This window comes from Perna viridis, chromosome 2 (genome assembly GCF_037379345.1).
Source record: "Perna viridis isolate PV_CMFRI_1.1 ecotype Kerala chromosome 2, ASM3737934v1, whole genome shotgun sequence".
In the NCBI taxonomy this organism is placed as follows: Eukaryota; Metazoa; Mollusca; class Bivalvia; order Mytilida; family Mytilidae; genus Perna; species Perna viridis.
This window is the reverse complement of record NC_142446.1, coordinates 42,178,168-42,192,713: the sequence shown is the minus strand read 5'-3', so window position 1 is coordinate 42,192,713 and position 14,546 is coordinate 42,178,168. Positions and strand designations below refer to the sequence as shown.

The window sequence follows — 14,546 nt, the reverse complement described above, 5'->3', positions numbered from 1 at the left end:
ATGTATACACGTTCTCATATGAACCTTAGTATAGGCATAAACTTTCGATTAATACAATGTGTCGATTCCTAAGAGGATGAAACATATTTATTTCCCGCTATACGGCGTCTTCAAACGGATACTATAACAGTATATTGGCTTTATAAATTCCATCTCAGACAACCGAATAGTCTAAGTAATACAATAAAAAAACTATTTTATTCCGATCAAGAATTTGATCCGAAATCAAATAAGTTGAACCGCACTTACTATGCGACATACAATACAATAAAATCCATTTTATACCGATCTACAACTTGATCCGAAATCAAATCAGTTAAACCGTTCTCCTGTTAGACTTTCAATAGTCAATTTGTAACGAAGCTCTAATTTTATTATGCTAGAAAGGTGACCCTTGTAGATCCTTTAGCGTAATGGAATTGTTTATGTCTGAGCAATCGAGTTTTTTAAACAGCGTTCGATTATGGAATAATACAAACATTGCTAATGTAATAAAATGACTAAGAAAAAAAACAAGTGTAAATGGTTATAAAAGTATTTCCTTTCAAGTAAAACCTGCAGCAGCACTAAGCTTGTCGTAAAAGGCGACTAAATAGTGCTCAGAACCCTAGCCGGGGGCTAAGGCGCTCTGCCCACAGAGCAACTGGGTTGTGTGCCCCAGGTGGTGGAATGGGGTATCCCTGGCGTGTTACATGCTGGGGTTGTCAGGCTATAATACGGAAAATCTGACCGCAAACCATAGTGGTGCACTTTGTTGGGAAAGATGCCACGTTCCTCGCACGTTCAAGAACCCTGCTGTGGTATTCGATAGAAGTAGAGACCTTTGGCTCCGCCACAGGAGGCAAAATTGCCCGACCCCGGCAATCAAAATATTGTCGATCTTATTGTCCTTGTGTCCTATCTCTTTCTTTCATTTTATTTCCATCATTTCATGTTCATTTTATCATCCATTTCATGTTCATTGCCTGAATATAGCTAAAATATTGCTGCTCGGGCGTTAAACCCCAATAATCAATCAATCAATCAATCAATCTCAATTTGAAAATACTATTATTTGTTCTCTGCATAACTGGTTTGCTCAGAATTTTTTTCAATAGAACGTTAAAAAATTAGGTTTTTGACAGAGTTATCTGACCCTGAAATGTTCATTTTCAGTGCATTTCAATGCAATTATAAATCAATTAACCAAAATGATATGGAAAGTCTTTTTTCCTTGAAAATAGACAAATTAAATTTTCAAAATGTTGGTTGTTTTTTTTATACCATGTTTTGCCAACTGCCTGATTCTTACAGAGACTGACACTTGCGAACACGCTTGATTAACATACCTTACATACGTATTCAGTTTAGACAACATTTGTTATGACAAGTTTACTCTAAACATGTACAAGTTAAATAATGACCCGTATAGAAGCGATAAAAATATAGGGCAAAAAAAGCAACTTATAGTTGGCCAAACATAAACTTTGTTCTAAAAAGTTATACATGTATTTATTAGGAAATGGGCACGTAAATGATTGAATTGAAAAAGTTATAAAAAATACATGTATTTACTCACATTTAATGATTAAATCACAGTTATGTTATTCTTATATAACATGAGAAAGGTATTTAAGCAGGAAAATCTCTCAAGTTTTTTTTACTTTTACAATTTGAATCATGTTTTTTTTTTCTTTTATTTTGATTCCGCACAAAATGGTTCAAAAAGTTGTTGCTAAAAATACCTCGATTGGGTGAATTTTATCACCGTATAAGGGCTAATTTTGGCGAGTGTAAAGGATTTTAAGGCAAAATAATATACGAAATAAATTGACGATGCTAATCATAGCTGACTTTAAGCGGTTCCTTTATCAACTTAAGCTCAGATTTAAAAAAATTAAGATAAGCCGCTAAAAACGCAAAAAATTAACGTCCCGCAAAATGCATCCACTACAAAGTATTAAAATACTTCTGATGTACTTTTGTATGTATTGAATGTTCCATAAACCAGATGTATAGAGTAATCTTCTCAGTGTAGATACAGAACATTCGCTTCAATGTTGTATTTGATTTTCTTTCTATTTTATTGGAATCGTGTTTTCTCATTGTGTCAAATCTTAATTGGATCATAATTAAGGATTTTATCATATAAAGTAACGCTTTCTGCATAATCAAATATGATATAAGAAAGTCTCAAGCTTTTGATGTACTGCATTAACATTTCCAATTGTTCTTGTAGTCTGTGTAAGCTTCCTGCATCAGGCATTAATTTCTATTAGCCGTAACATGAAACAGAGTAATGATATGGGGGTTTTCATTAAATACAATACACTTTGATCACTAATTTGAGTCTAAAAAGAGTAATAATATATTTATTTTTTTCGGATGCATCAATAAGCCGGCTTTTCCTGCAAATGCTTATGCCAAGGAATTTATCGACATCATTTTTTGTTTTTTTTTGTTTTGGTGTGAAGACTGAAGAGCAAATACCCAAAAGAGTTTCAGTTGTATTAAATATGACTCAATTTGATGAAAGTGGTAAAAAAGTTATTTGCAAACTAACTCCTTAAAAAGATAAGAATGTATCATGCTTTACTTGTAGATGATTTCTTCAATTTCTTTAAAAAGTGAAAGCTTATGGTAAAGAGAGTCCTGACAGAAAACAGAACAGTTATCATGTTCAAATACCGAAACAGTGTGATTAAATACTTGAAAATAAATGACAGGAATAATCATAGGTAGTAGGCCGCTATAATTTGAAAGGTTTTACAAGTCAATAATAAAACTAAACAGTAAACTGGACCCTGGCTAATGAATCTGAACAGTATAAAATCCGATGAATTCAAAAACGTTTTTGAACTATGGTGGGAAATTAGAAATTTTGAAATCCAGTTGTTCACTAGTGTAAGTGAGTGGTGGAAATTAACTAAAATTAAGCTTAACTCTCTAACAATTGATATCAGTAAAAGACACAATCGTTTAAAAAAAATAAAAATAAAATTTAGAATCTCTCAGATCTAATTGTTCTGACTCAAATAGTGAAAACGAGAAAATTCTTATTCTAGAAAAGTGCATTAAGATTTATCACATTAATTAAGATGAAGCTGCAAAAAAAATCGTTCAAGGGCAAAGTGGTGTAAAGAGGGATGAAAGGCCCACTCGATTCTTCTTCGATTTAGAAAAGAAACGAGTACAAGAAAAGTTATTCAATAGAGTCAAGTGATCAGATAATACTTTTAAATATGACATTGATTCTAGTCTAATGGAACGAGTTTACTTTTATTCAGATTTATTTAAAACGGAAGGATGGAGCGAAAACCATGGTCACATGCTAACGCGTCATATTGAAAAGAGACTTAGTGAAAAAGACATGATTTATTCATATGAAGCTGTCTCTTTTTGATGAGGTTGAAAAAAAATAAAAAAAACATTATACCCAACAAATCACCCAGGGAAGACGGAATAATCTCAGAATCCTATCTTTTATACTGGAAGCTTATAAAACATTAATTTATGTTACTACTGTAAGACATATTCGATAATAACCGCTTATGTGTTTCCCAATTATTATTAAGCTAATTCATACTGAACAAAAATGTTTTATTATAGAGCAAAATATTACAGACGCAAGTAAACAAATTCAAGACATTATTGACTTTGTTGATGAGACAAATGGGATGGAATAATAATATTCTTGACCAACACAAAGCTTTTGACATGATGGAATGGGATGGTTAAACTACGTTTTAGTAAATTTTAACTTTGGAATGACTTTACGATCATGGAATCAAATGTTGCTTAAAAATGGGATTACAGCAATTAATGGTTACATTTCAAACTATTTCCAAATCACAAGATCTGTAAGACAGGGATGTTCGATTGCTGTCTTCCTTTATGTATAACAAGCCGAACTAATAGCATGTGAAATAAAATTCAGGGTATTAAATTTTCAAGTGAAGAAGGGATGGGAAAATCGAATCTAAATGAAGCATGTTTGTCGATGATAGTCAATTGTTTAGTAAAGATTAAGCTTCCACAGACATCCTTTGAGATTTTTTTCAATTTGTGAAAAAGCTTATGGGTCAAAAATGTAATGTAAGAACACCAAAAGTTTAACTATTTATGAGCAACTCGGCGGGTGTTTCTAGAAAAGCAGAGGAGGCTTACCCTAACGGTGCAGCTGGTCCATGCTCCAAGCTTTTAGTTCCTTATTTACTTTTGTTTCTTTGTATGTATTATTTTAGTTACCTTATATTCTTTGTTGTGTTTGTATGCTTTCTATGTCTGGTCTTTGTCGCTGAATTACATTCTTTTGATTGCCGCTAGAATCTTGGTTCCCTTGATTACTCTTTAAAAAATGGGCCGTCTCAGAGGTCAGCAGATTCATTACAACAAGATTTCATGGACGATGAACAATATCACAACGAATGAAATTCAGCACGGTTATTACTTTGATAAAGTTGTGGTTCTCGAAGATGAAAAACATTAAAATATAATACATGTTTGGAAATTTAACATTTTTTTAGCAAGACGATCATTGTCAAGAGCTACATTCTTTCATTATGTGGTTATTAAATGCAAACACGAGAAATACGAGGTAAATATGCACTACAATTAAATAATTTAATCTGGGAATATGGGTAGGGGAAAGTAAATCAAGTTGAGCGAAATGTTTGATGCCTGGATGGGGAAAATTCAAAAATGTATGGGAATGGTTAATATATATTCTTATATTGAAAGTATTTTTATCAAAAATATTTATAAAATAGTCCAAGCGCCGCTGGGGAGATTGACGCTTAAATAGACATTGGTTGCGAAAATTTGATTAAAATTTAATGAAGATTACTTCATATGCAACTGCTCGACTTTATTGGATGAAAACGCATTTAAAACCTGGTGTCAGTTTGTTATTAAAATACAAAAGCTAGACAATGCCCATGACATACTAAACCAGAGACTTTTTGTAACTTTAATCTCTTATTTAAGAAGAGACCTCTTATTCATCATACACTTTCTAAAAGATGTTTACAAAGAATAAAAAGATATCTGGGATTCAAACCATACGAACGCCATAGTTTGTGATTTAACATACAAGATTATTTTTAGACAAATGTAATTGCATCTCTGAGTATTAAAAAATTAAAAGTCTATATCGTCTAAATTTACCGAAGTTTAAAAAAAAACCCAAAACATTGGAAAATTCGAAAAAGGATATTGTTTTAACTATTTCAGTTGGGTCACAAATTCTGGATATAAACAGACGAGTAACATATATTCAGAAAACCTTCGACTTGCAACTATCTAAAAAATAATAAATTAACTTTTAAAATGTCAGAGAAAATGGGAAGAAACCTTTTATAAAACAATTAATTAGGATGAAATTTGGAAAGCTAGGGAAGGCGTAATAACACATCCGAAATTAAAAGAATTTTATTGGAAATTTATACACCGTATATTATACTGAAAACAGATTGCAAGTGAAGGGTATGTCGAATGGCAGATGTCATTTTTGTCACAAAGAAAATAATATTGAGACCATAAAACACTTATTCTATGATTGCATTGTTTTCAGTGAAATAATTTAAAGGATTTAATTTACATTTTAGCTAATCATAGATTATCAAGCAAATTGTATTTGCTTCATGCTTAAATCATTAGTGCAGTAACCTCTAAATTCCTTTTTTATATTTTTTAATTTGTAATATGGAAACCAAATTATTTTTCTGAAAAAAGTACCACCACATTTATAGTTCATGAATCTCATACCTTGTCTCAAAGGTTCAAACTTAAACCATTTGAGAAGGACATTTAAAACAAAATTTTAAGGGATCTTTAAGATAAATATATCATACAAATTATACAAGGATGGTGCATATAAACATATATTTTCTAACCATATTAAAACTAATTATTTTATTTACATTTAGATTTATGCATTACAATGTGTGTTCAAAGAGTAATCAAGGGAACCAAGGTTATAGCGGTAATAAAAAGAATGTAATCCAGGGACAAAGACCAGACATGGAAAACAGACATACACAACAAAAAACATAAAGTAACTAAAATCATACATACAAAGTAACAAAAATAAATGAGCAACTCGGACTCCACTAAAAACTGGGAGCATGGACCAGGTGCACCGGTAGGGTAAGCGTTCTCTGCATTTCTAGAAACACCCACCGAGTTGCTCATAAAAAGTTAAGTCCAGGGTAGACAGACGAGGAAAGGAAAACCATGACCCGTTGAATAAATCAGTTTTCATGGTGCTGATGGATACACCATAACGATCTACTAGTTCATGATGACGACCATAAAACTTAGTCATGTAATGTTTTTTAATGGTTTAAAATTTACTAGTTTACTACTTCCCGAGGTTTTACAAAATCATTATGTGGAATACACTTTGTTTCAGATACTTCAATTTTTATACTAAATATGTAACTGTGAATGAATACTTTTTTTCATATCTTCTATCTTCATCTCTGGGAAGAAAGTGTTTTTTTATTGTGAACAGGGACCCTTAGACTTATTCACTTGGGCTGTATAAGGGATTTGCAAACAAAAAGTCAGTATGAAATAAACTTTTTTAAATCTAAAACATGCAGTTGAACAAAACAATAAATGAAAACATAATAAAAATAGACTATCGGGAGGGGGGTAAGTAGTATGTGTAACATATATGCATTCCGGTATTACGAAGATGTTGGACCACAATAATATGAACAAAATAGTTTAATAAGAGAAACAATGATTGATTAACATTAACAAAGTTTTAATAAGAGAAGCAATGAATGGTTACCATTAACAAAGTATTAACAAGAGAAACAATGATTGATTAACATTTACAAAGAATTTTTGAATCCTTAACTTCGTGGCAAATCGTGGTAAAAACTCTCTGCATTATTAACGTTTTATATCTGCCTAAAAGAAGTAGTTATTTCATCTTGTAAGTTAGCTAAACGATAATCGACAGTAGTAATTTGTACTTTACCCACAGGGCATAATACTACATACACGCAAACATCATGGATGATTAGTGCCGAAGGCGGCAATTATCAATCCAAATACTTCCTGACTAAATTTTCTCCTACTCTGACCTGTAATGCTGTCTGTATTGACATCATTACGTCACTGATATTTTTCCTTCAGGAGGAACTGTAATTCTGCTTTATTCGGTGCTGATTAACCATGTTTATGTCTTTGGCGATTTGATTACAACAGTGTAAGAAGTAATTGATGCCAATCTTATACTCGTTTGGAATACTAATACTAAGCTTAGTAGCATTACTGGCGCCTTCTCAGATGTTGTTTTTTTCTTGAGGTAAAGAAACAATTAGTCTGTAACCACGTAAAACATATTTATAACCATGTATTGAAAAAAATATGCTTTGTGTACGTAAATTCTTGTATCTATTTTTACACTTTATAAATAATTATAAGTAATAGTATTTCAAAACGGCAAAAAAATGGATGCAATGTAAGTATTCATTTTTTGTTGTTTTCGGTCTTCCATTAACTTTTGTTACTTCAATGGAAACTACGCGCATTTTAGAATCTAAAAACATTATATAAACATTTTTTAACCCTCACACGTGGTGTAGACTTCAGGTTTGGTTCATTATGAAGTACTTCACAGTTCATCATCCACTATAGACTCATAACAAAGTGATTGACTAAGTTAACTGAACAAAATGTAATAGGCGAACGATCGACAAGTGGTTTAAATGTGTCTAGCATTTATAAGCTAATGACTTGTGCTTAATTCTTACATTATTTACAAATATTGCAACTTTACTTAGTAAGACAAACTATTTTTTGCTGAACTTATTTTTTTAAAGAAAACCCGTGTATTTTTAAGACAAGATCATTTGGAATAGATAATTTCCTTTTTTTCCTGACGCTTACAAATCAGTTAATTTTTAACTTGTACTACAAACGATCGAACGAATTAAAGGAAACGAACATGAACATTTTTTATGTATTTGTCAAATCTTGCACAAACAATCTTTCCCCTTGAGTCGAATAATCTATCACTTTATCACAATTGTCTTCCTTCAAAACAACACGAACACGTTAATGACGACTTCTTGTCGTAAAAGGCGACTAAATAGTGCTCAGAACCCTAGCCGGGGGCTAGGGCGCTCTGCCCACAGAGCAACTGGGATGTGTGCCCCAGTTGGTGGAATGGGGTACCCCTGGTGTGTTACATGCTGGGGTTGTCAGGCTATAATACGGAAAACCTGACCGCAAAACATAGTGGTGCACCGTGTTGGGAAAGATGCCACGTTCCTCGCACGTTCAAGAACCCTACTGTGGTATTCTACCGGAGTAGGAACCATAGGGCTCCGCCACAGGAGGCTACATTGCCCGACCCTACCGACCTCTCCCTATTTCCAGTGGCATTCAAAATTTGTCGAACCCATTATCCTTGTGTCCCATCCCTTTTTTCATTTCATCATCATGTCATGTTCATTTTATCATCAATTTCATGTTCATTGTCTGAATATAGTTGAAATATTGCTGCTCGGAGGTTAAACCCCAACAAACAAACAAACAAACTTCTTTCAGTATTCATGTTTCTATGTAAATTCAAAATGGTCGTTCATTTGCATACAATGCATTTGTTTTACAATACCTATGAGGACACAAGATGAAAACAGACATAAAATTGATCATTAAATTGGTGCTCATATGTTGCTTCTGCCTTACTGTGTAAATGAGATCTTAAAATATTTATTGATTTGACGAAGATACATGTGGTCTTAAGTAAGATATTTCAGGAGCAAAGGATAAATTTACAATTTTGCTTATATTTATTCAATTCGTTCATTTTTAGTGGCATACAAAGTCGAACCCTATAGTTCATTCATAAGTTTGCTTTTGAATTTAAAATTTCATTTCTTTTGATATAATATAATCCTGTTCTGCCCTACTCAATAAATACCGAAAGCTTCGTAAATATTTTCATTGTTTTTTTTAATTAATCCTCTCATTAGTCCGAGATTGCTCTGACATCCAACGGCTGATCTCGGAATAACCTCTCACGTTAATCCTCATACCAATACAAACGTAAATAATTTAAGCTAATTTCAAATATGTTCGTCATCAATAGATAGATCAATCTATAATACATACTTTAAAAAGTAGGTATTGCAATAACTGTTCTGTTCCGTTAGTAAAACCACATTCAATGATATGTATTATCAGGAACAGTGCTTAAATCCAAATTAAAAGATTTTTTTTACATCATGCATGTGCTTTATTGCACATATCAACCAAGTAAATAGCATAGTATATCTTACACACTACCAAAAGGTAAAGAATAACATGAAGAAAATTGATACATTAATACTATCTAGATATCGAAACCAAAGACAAATCTTTGTGTTTGATTCTTCAAATTTACACTGATGACAATTTGTTCAAAACTCCTGTCGAAAATCTTTCGGCTGATTGCAAAAACACAAGACGCGAATTAGTATAATCAGAGTCTGTGCCAACTTATTTTTATAATTGATGAAATTTTCTGACATAGTGACACAAGACATGTTTGGAAGTCCAATGACACCCATTGACGTCATCTGAATGAAGACGGAACATAACTTAATTTAAAATATAAGTTAATGCGTTCATGACTACATGACCGTGGAACGAACTTTTTGTCGCGCAATCTGATAAATTGAAATCTTATCAGTATTACGTGACATATTTTTGGTATTTTGAGCCATACTCATTTGTCATGTTCAAAACAAAAATATTTAAGTAGTCAAAAATGTCGATACCGGGAATATAAAAAGAGAACATTGTTGTCGGACTGTGAAAAAAAAACAACAAACAAACAAGAGAAAGCATATTAAAAAATCAGAATCATTCATAGTAAAGAACGGTTACTTAAAAAAATAACGACTATATCTTTGCATTCCTGAATTAAACGATTTATTGTTATATGCATATGTGTTTACACTTCCAAAATAACAGAATGATTTTGTTTACTTAATAAATTAGAAAATATTTAAAAAATAAAAAAACACACAACACAACGAGCTGTCTCATCGGATGTGTTGGGTTTGTTTGTAATGTTTTAATTGATAAAATCCCATAATATGTTGCTTAAATCTAGAAATACAAGGAGAGAAATGTACAAAACCGATGAATAAAACAAAAATGAATTCAGAATTTAGATTGCTTTTAAATGTTAGTTTAATGCTAAAAAATATAAACAGCTGCTTCCAGAATCTGTCCCTGAGTTTCATTGATGGTGCTGTTTGCCGAATAAAAACCTGAAAGTTGAAAGTAAAAGTAAAGAGAATATGAACAGGATATCCGTGATTTGAGGACAGGACTAAACCAACAAATTTGAAATAGACAAAACACCATAAGTAACACAAAATGCGTAAATAAATCGATAATATTAGGCAGGCCATTATAAAATATTGAAAACATACCGTTTTACAGAAATTAAATATGGAATCAAGTAACTTACAGAAGAAAACTTAATTAAATTCAAAATATATAATTTTTTTCGATAGAATAATTCAATAGTTTAACTAACCCTCGTGATTAACCAGTTAAGTATGCTCCAGTGTTGGTTGGGTAATATGAGTTGGTACCGTAAACAGGTAAGGAGCCAGTTCCGCCTGAGATGACAGTTGTGGTTGGGGCATAAGCTGCACTTGAAAGGAAGCCAGCTCCGGTGTTATAAGTTGGCATGTATGAACCACCTGACATGTATGAATTAGGGTAGTATGATCCACTGCTGACCAGCGTTCCTGTATTATAACTAGGATAGTATGAACCAGATGTCATATATGAGCCGGAAGTATAGGTTGGATAGTAAGATCCAGAATTCAAGTAAGAGTAGCTTGGAGCGGCGTAGTTACCGCCACCATAAACTCCTCCAAAGCCACCACCATATCCTCCGGTGAAACCGTATCCACCGCCATATCCGTATCCTCCACCATAACCTCCTCCGAAACCGCCATATCCTCCTCCATATCCGCCATAACCACCTGTAAATGGTTACATGAGCAAGGTTTTAAATAATTTTGACTTTTGTAAATTTTCAGCTATTGTTAGTATAACTTTAAATTAATTACAATAAAAAAATGCATTATCCTAGCAAAGTTTGTAGCTCATTTATGGGTACAAGTAATACTAGCTATGTTCATCAGTTGCTCCGAGCTACAGATTAAGCTACCTTACTTTTTAAATTCAATCTTAATTTCTTTATTTTAATTGAGCATGTGTTTCATTATGCATCAGGTAAATAGTTATGTAATCGTCAATCAAAATTATCATTTTTTTAAATTTTAAATTTTAATATGTCGCGTTTGCTTTAAGTGCCAATATAAGGCAGAAATTAGATACTTACCGTATCCCCCGTGTCCACCTTTACCATAACCTCCTCTTCCCCGTCCCCCAAAACCACCACGGTACCCTTTTCCTCTCCATCGCCGGTGTCCCCCATACCCTCCTGCCTCCGCTAAAGCAATGGCAACAGCCAGAGCAAGGACAACTTTCATTGTGGCCATTGCTTTAAAGGAAAATGAAGAAGTAAATTTACATTCATTAAAAATATCGATTTATAATTCGGTGTTTGGAAGAAGTTTTGTATAAGTTTTGTTGGATTTTTACGCGTTGAATTTTCTCAATTAATGACAATTGTTTTTTTTTTTTAGAATAACAGTTTAGTAACAATGTATTTTTAAGAATACTTATCATAGTGTGAGTCGTTTGATAATTTTGCGTAACAATTTTTTCTTAAATTTGCAAATAAATTGCTGGAAACAAATCAAACAAGAGCACATTAAATATTTGTTTTATCTTACCTTCAAGTCTAAGTAGACAATTGTGCAAAAGGGGAAATCAAAGAATTAAAAACGGGAAAAAAAGAACAACGTAACACGTCGAAAATATATGGGCATTATGTGAATCTTTCCATTTATCGATTTTTTTCCGCCTAGTTGTAAAATGTCACTTCTTTACTTTAAACTAACAAGTGATATATTAAAACAATTTTATAGCAGCTTTGACTTCATTAAACACTATTTTTGTCTTCGACAGTTTTACAATAAGTTATAAGTTCAAAAATTTAAATACATTGTAAAAACAAAACAAAATTCAATACTCGTCACTTATGCAAAGTGCTGTAAATGTATTGTTTTTGCGTTTGAATAATTTTCGCTGATTTCGTTATGTTTAAATAAGCGTGAAAAAAAATGACTCGCTTTATATTCAAATCCACTAATATAGTCATTCTAAAAAGTTTATCAATCATACATTGGTTTTATACGACTCGAACTATTCTCTTTAAACTACTATGGTGTCTAATTTAATGTAACAATACACGTAACTAACTACATCAGTTTTTAATAGGGTTTTAACAAAATACAAGTATTAGATGAAACCTCATGTCATGTCACACCACCCAAACATAATATATAAGTACAATTAACAAAATTATCCAAATCATCTAAGAAAATAAATAAAGTAATTAAAAAATAAGATGTATGAGAAAAAATGTGATGGTGTACACTTTACTTATATAAGGGGATGTAAAATATAACTGTTGTTAAGGAAAGTTATACTTCTAAAAGAAAAAACAGTCATCGATTTACCTTTGAAATATAGATAAGATTCCAAAAGCGCTGTTACTCTTAAGGATGCAAATTTCGTTTATATACCTACCCTAAAACCACGTGTGATCTTTATTGACTAAAAAATTGTACCCTTATTTCTAAAGTCAGAAAAGTGGCGAATCATGGTAATGTGTATTCCCTGAATTGAGGTTAGTATAGGTCATAGATGTCAAAGCGGGTGACAAATTAGTTGGAATGTCTTCCTTTTTGAGGTTGTTCCATAATTCCTTGTTTATACTCCACACGCAGTAGTTCCAAGGTATATGACGAGTATCTGACATTGATGTCTTAATATAAACTTGTTTACATTAAAAAAAACAGCAGGTGATGCTAAACATTATGATATATTATACGGATATTTATATAGATGTTTACAATATGATTTGTAATTAATCAATTGCGATTGCGATTTAATTTATAGCAATTAGAGGTACTTGAACAGGACTGTATCTATATGTTGTCGTCTGACTTACGCGCTGATGACAAAATATTGACCCTATTTAATATGTCTTTATGGTTATGCCATCTGCCTTTCAACACACTTATTTCTAAACCTGATACGCACCCCCCTAAAAAGGATAAAACTTTGTATCTATCAATCTTATTGTACAAATTTCATGTGTGTTTCAAGGAGCGATATCAAGGAAAGCTTTATATAGGTATGACATTTTGCAGACTTCATTAAAGACTCTGGCCGCGTCAACTAACTGTGGACGACCTGTTTTGGAATATCTGGTAAACATATATAACCCTTTTAGCAGTTTTCTCTGCAACGATTTCCCATAACACTTAATATTGATAGAAGCTTTCAAAGGAATAACACATTTGTATATCCTGGGGTTCAACTCTAGCGACATCAAATTTATTGTTTTGCAACCTTTTTATAATCATATTCCATTTTTGTGAAGGGTGTGTAGCTTTATATTTTAGTAAGCTGTGTTGCTTATATTTTGGCAATATTGATACCATCGTTTTGTTCCAATTAAGCTTTTGATTATCTAGTTTATCGTTGTCTGTCGTTAATCATATCATTGTTTATATCAATTTTCTAACCGTGTTACAAAATTTCAGCCATTGCTGAACCTAGCAAGGTAAAGTTCATATCATTAAAGTCTTTGGAATAAGGTAAGGCTTAACATTTAGTATGATGAAATTGTTAGAAAAGTGGATCATGCGAGTACAAAAAGACGGTCCTTACTCTCTGTCTACCAAAATTAGCTTGTTCAATTAGTAAATTTCTGCACTTATTTGGTTTCGAAGGAATATTGTTTTGCATTTGTAAAATATCAAGTGAAAAAATAAGTCAGTAATAAAAACATGCAATTTTGTTCTTAAAACGTGAGATGAATAACCGTTAGGATATGCAATGAATCACAATTTCATTTCTTCAGCTTTCGAAATACAAAAAAGGATAATATGTAAATGGTATCTTTAGTTCTGCATATAATGTATAATGTATGATTAGATTAATTGCATGTTTCTATTTGCAGAATCTCGAGGCCGGAACACAATATTGGTTTATTATCAAAATGTTTTCGCTTCAAATTAATACTGTAAGAATTGATGTTCTTCTCAATGGAACAAACTTACAAATAACGGACTAAATAGCTGCATGTTTATTACAAAATTATTTAGACATTTGCTTAATGCAGTTATCTATCAAGAATTTATAGTTAACAAATGTAAGTGGATGCTTCCGCGATGAAAATTTGGTTCCATGATTTATTGCGTCATAATTTGAAAAATAGCGTCACGTGTTATTTGTCCTTGAAGAATGTCATCCACTTTAATAGCTGATAAGGAGCTATAACGGTTGTTAAAAGATGAAAAAAATCAAAGCTTCTATACAAAAGCAATCAAGACGAACTTAAGCTTAAAACAACAAACAAAAAAAACAAGAACAAAAACAAAAAAAAAAACCAAAAAAAA

General features: G+C 32.0%; 1 protein-coding gene across 1 annotated transcript; it reads right to left on the bottom strand.

Moving 5' to 3' along the window:
- Positions 1–10,161: 10,161 nt before the first annotated feature.
- Positions 10,162–12,623, bottom strand: LOC148625144 (uncharacterized). Its single transcript, XM_088571193.1, has 4 exons — positions 12,597–12,623; positions 11,351–11,512; positions 10,532–10,988; positions 10,162–10,259 (listed from the first exon to the last, which is right to left on the bottom strand). The coding sequence occupies exons 2-3, from the start codon at positions 11,508–11,510 to the stop codon at positions 10,540–10,542; spliced, it is 609 nt and encodes a 202-aa protein (XP_088427319.1). The 5' UTR covers positions 11,511–11,512; positions 12,597–12,623; the 3' UTR covers positions 10,162–10,259; positions 10,532–10,539.
- Between the last annotated feature and the right edge of the window lie 1,923 nt (positions 12,624–14,546).

Bases quoted from the DNA above. Each gene is read 5' to 3' on its own strand.
- LOC148625144 (XM_088571193.1), bottom strand. From the start codon at position 11,510: ATGGCCACAATGAAAGTTGTCCTTGCTCTGGCTGTTGCCATTGCTTTA. The intron at 10,989-11,350 runs GTAAGTATCTAA...AACCATTTACAG, and splicing joins AGGTGGACACGGGGGATACG to GTGGTTATGGCGGATATGGA.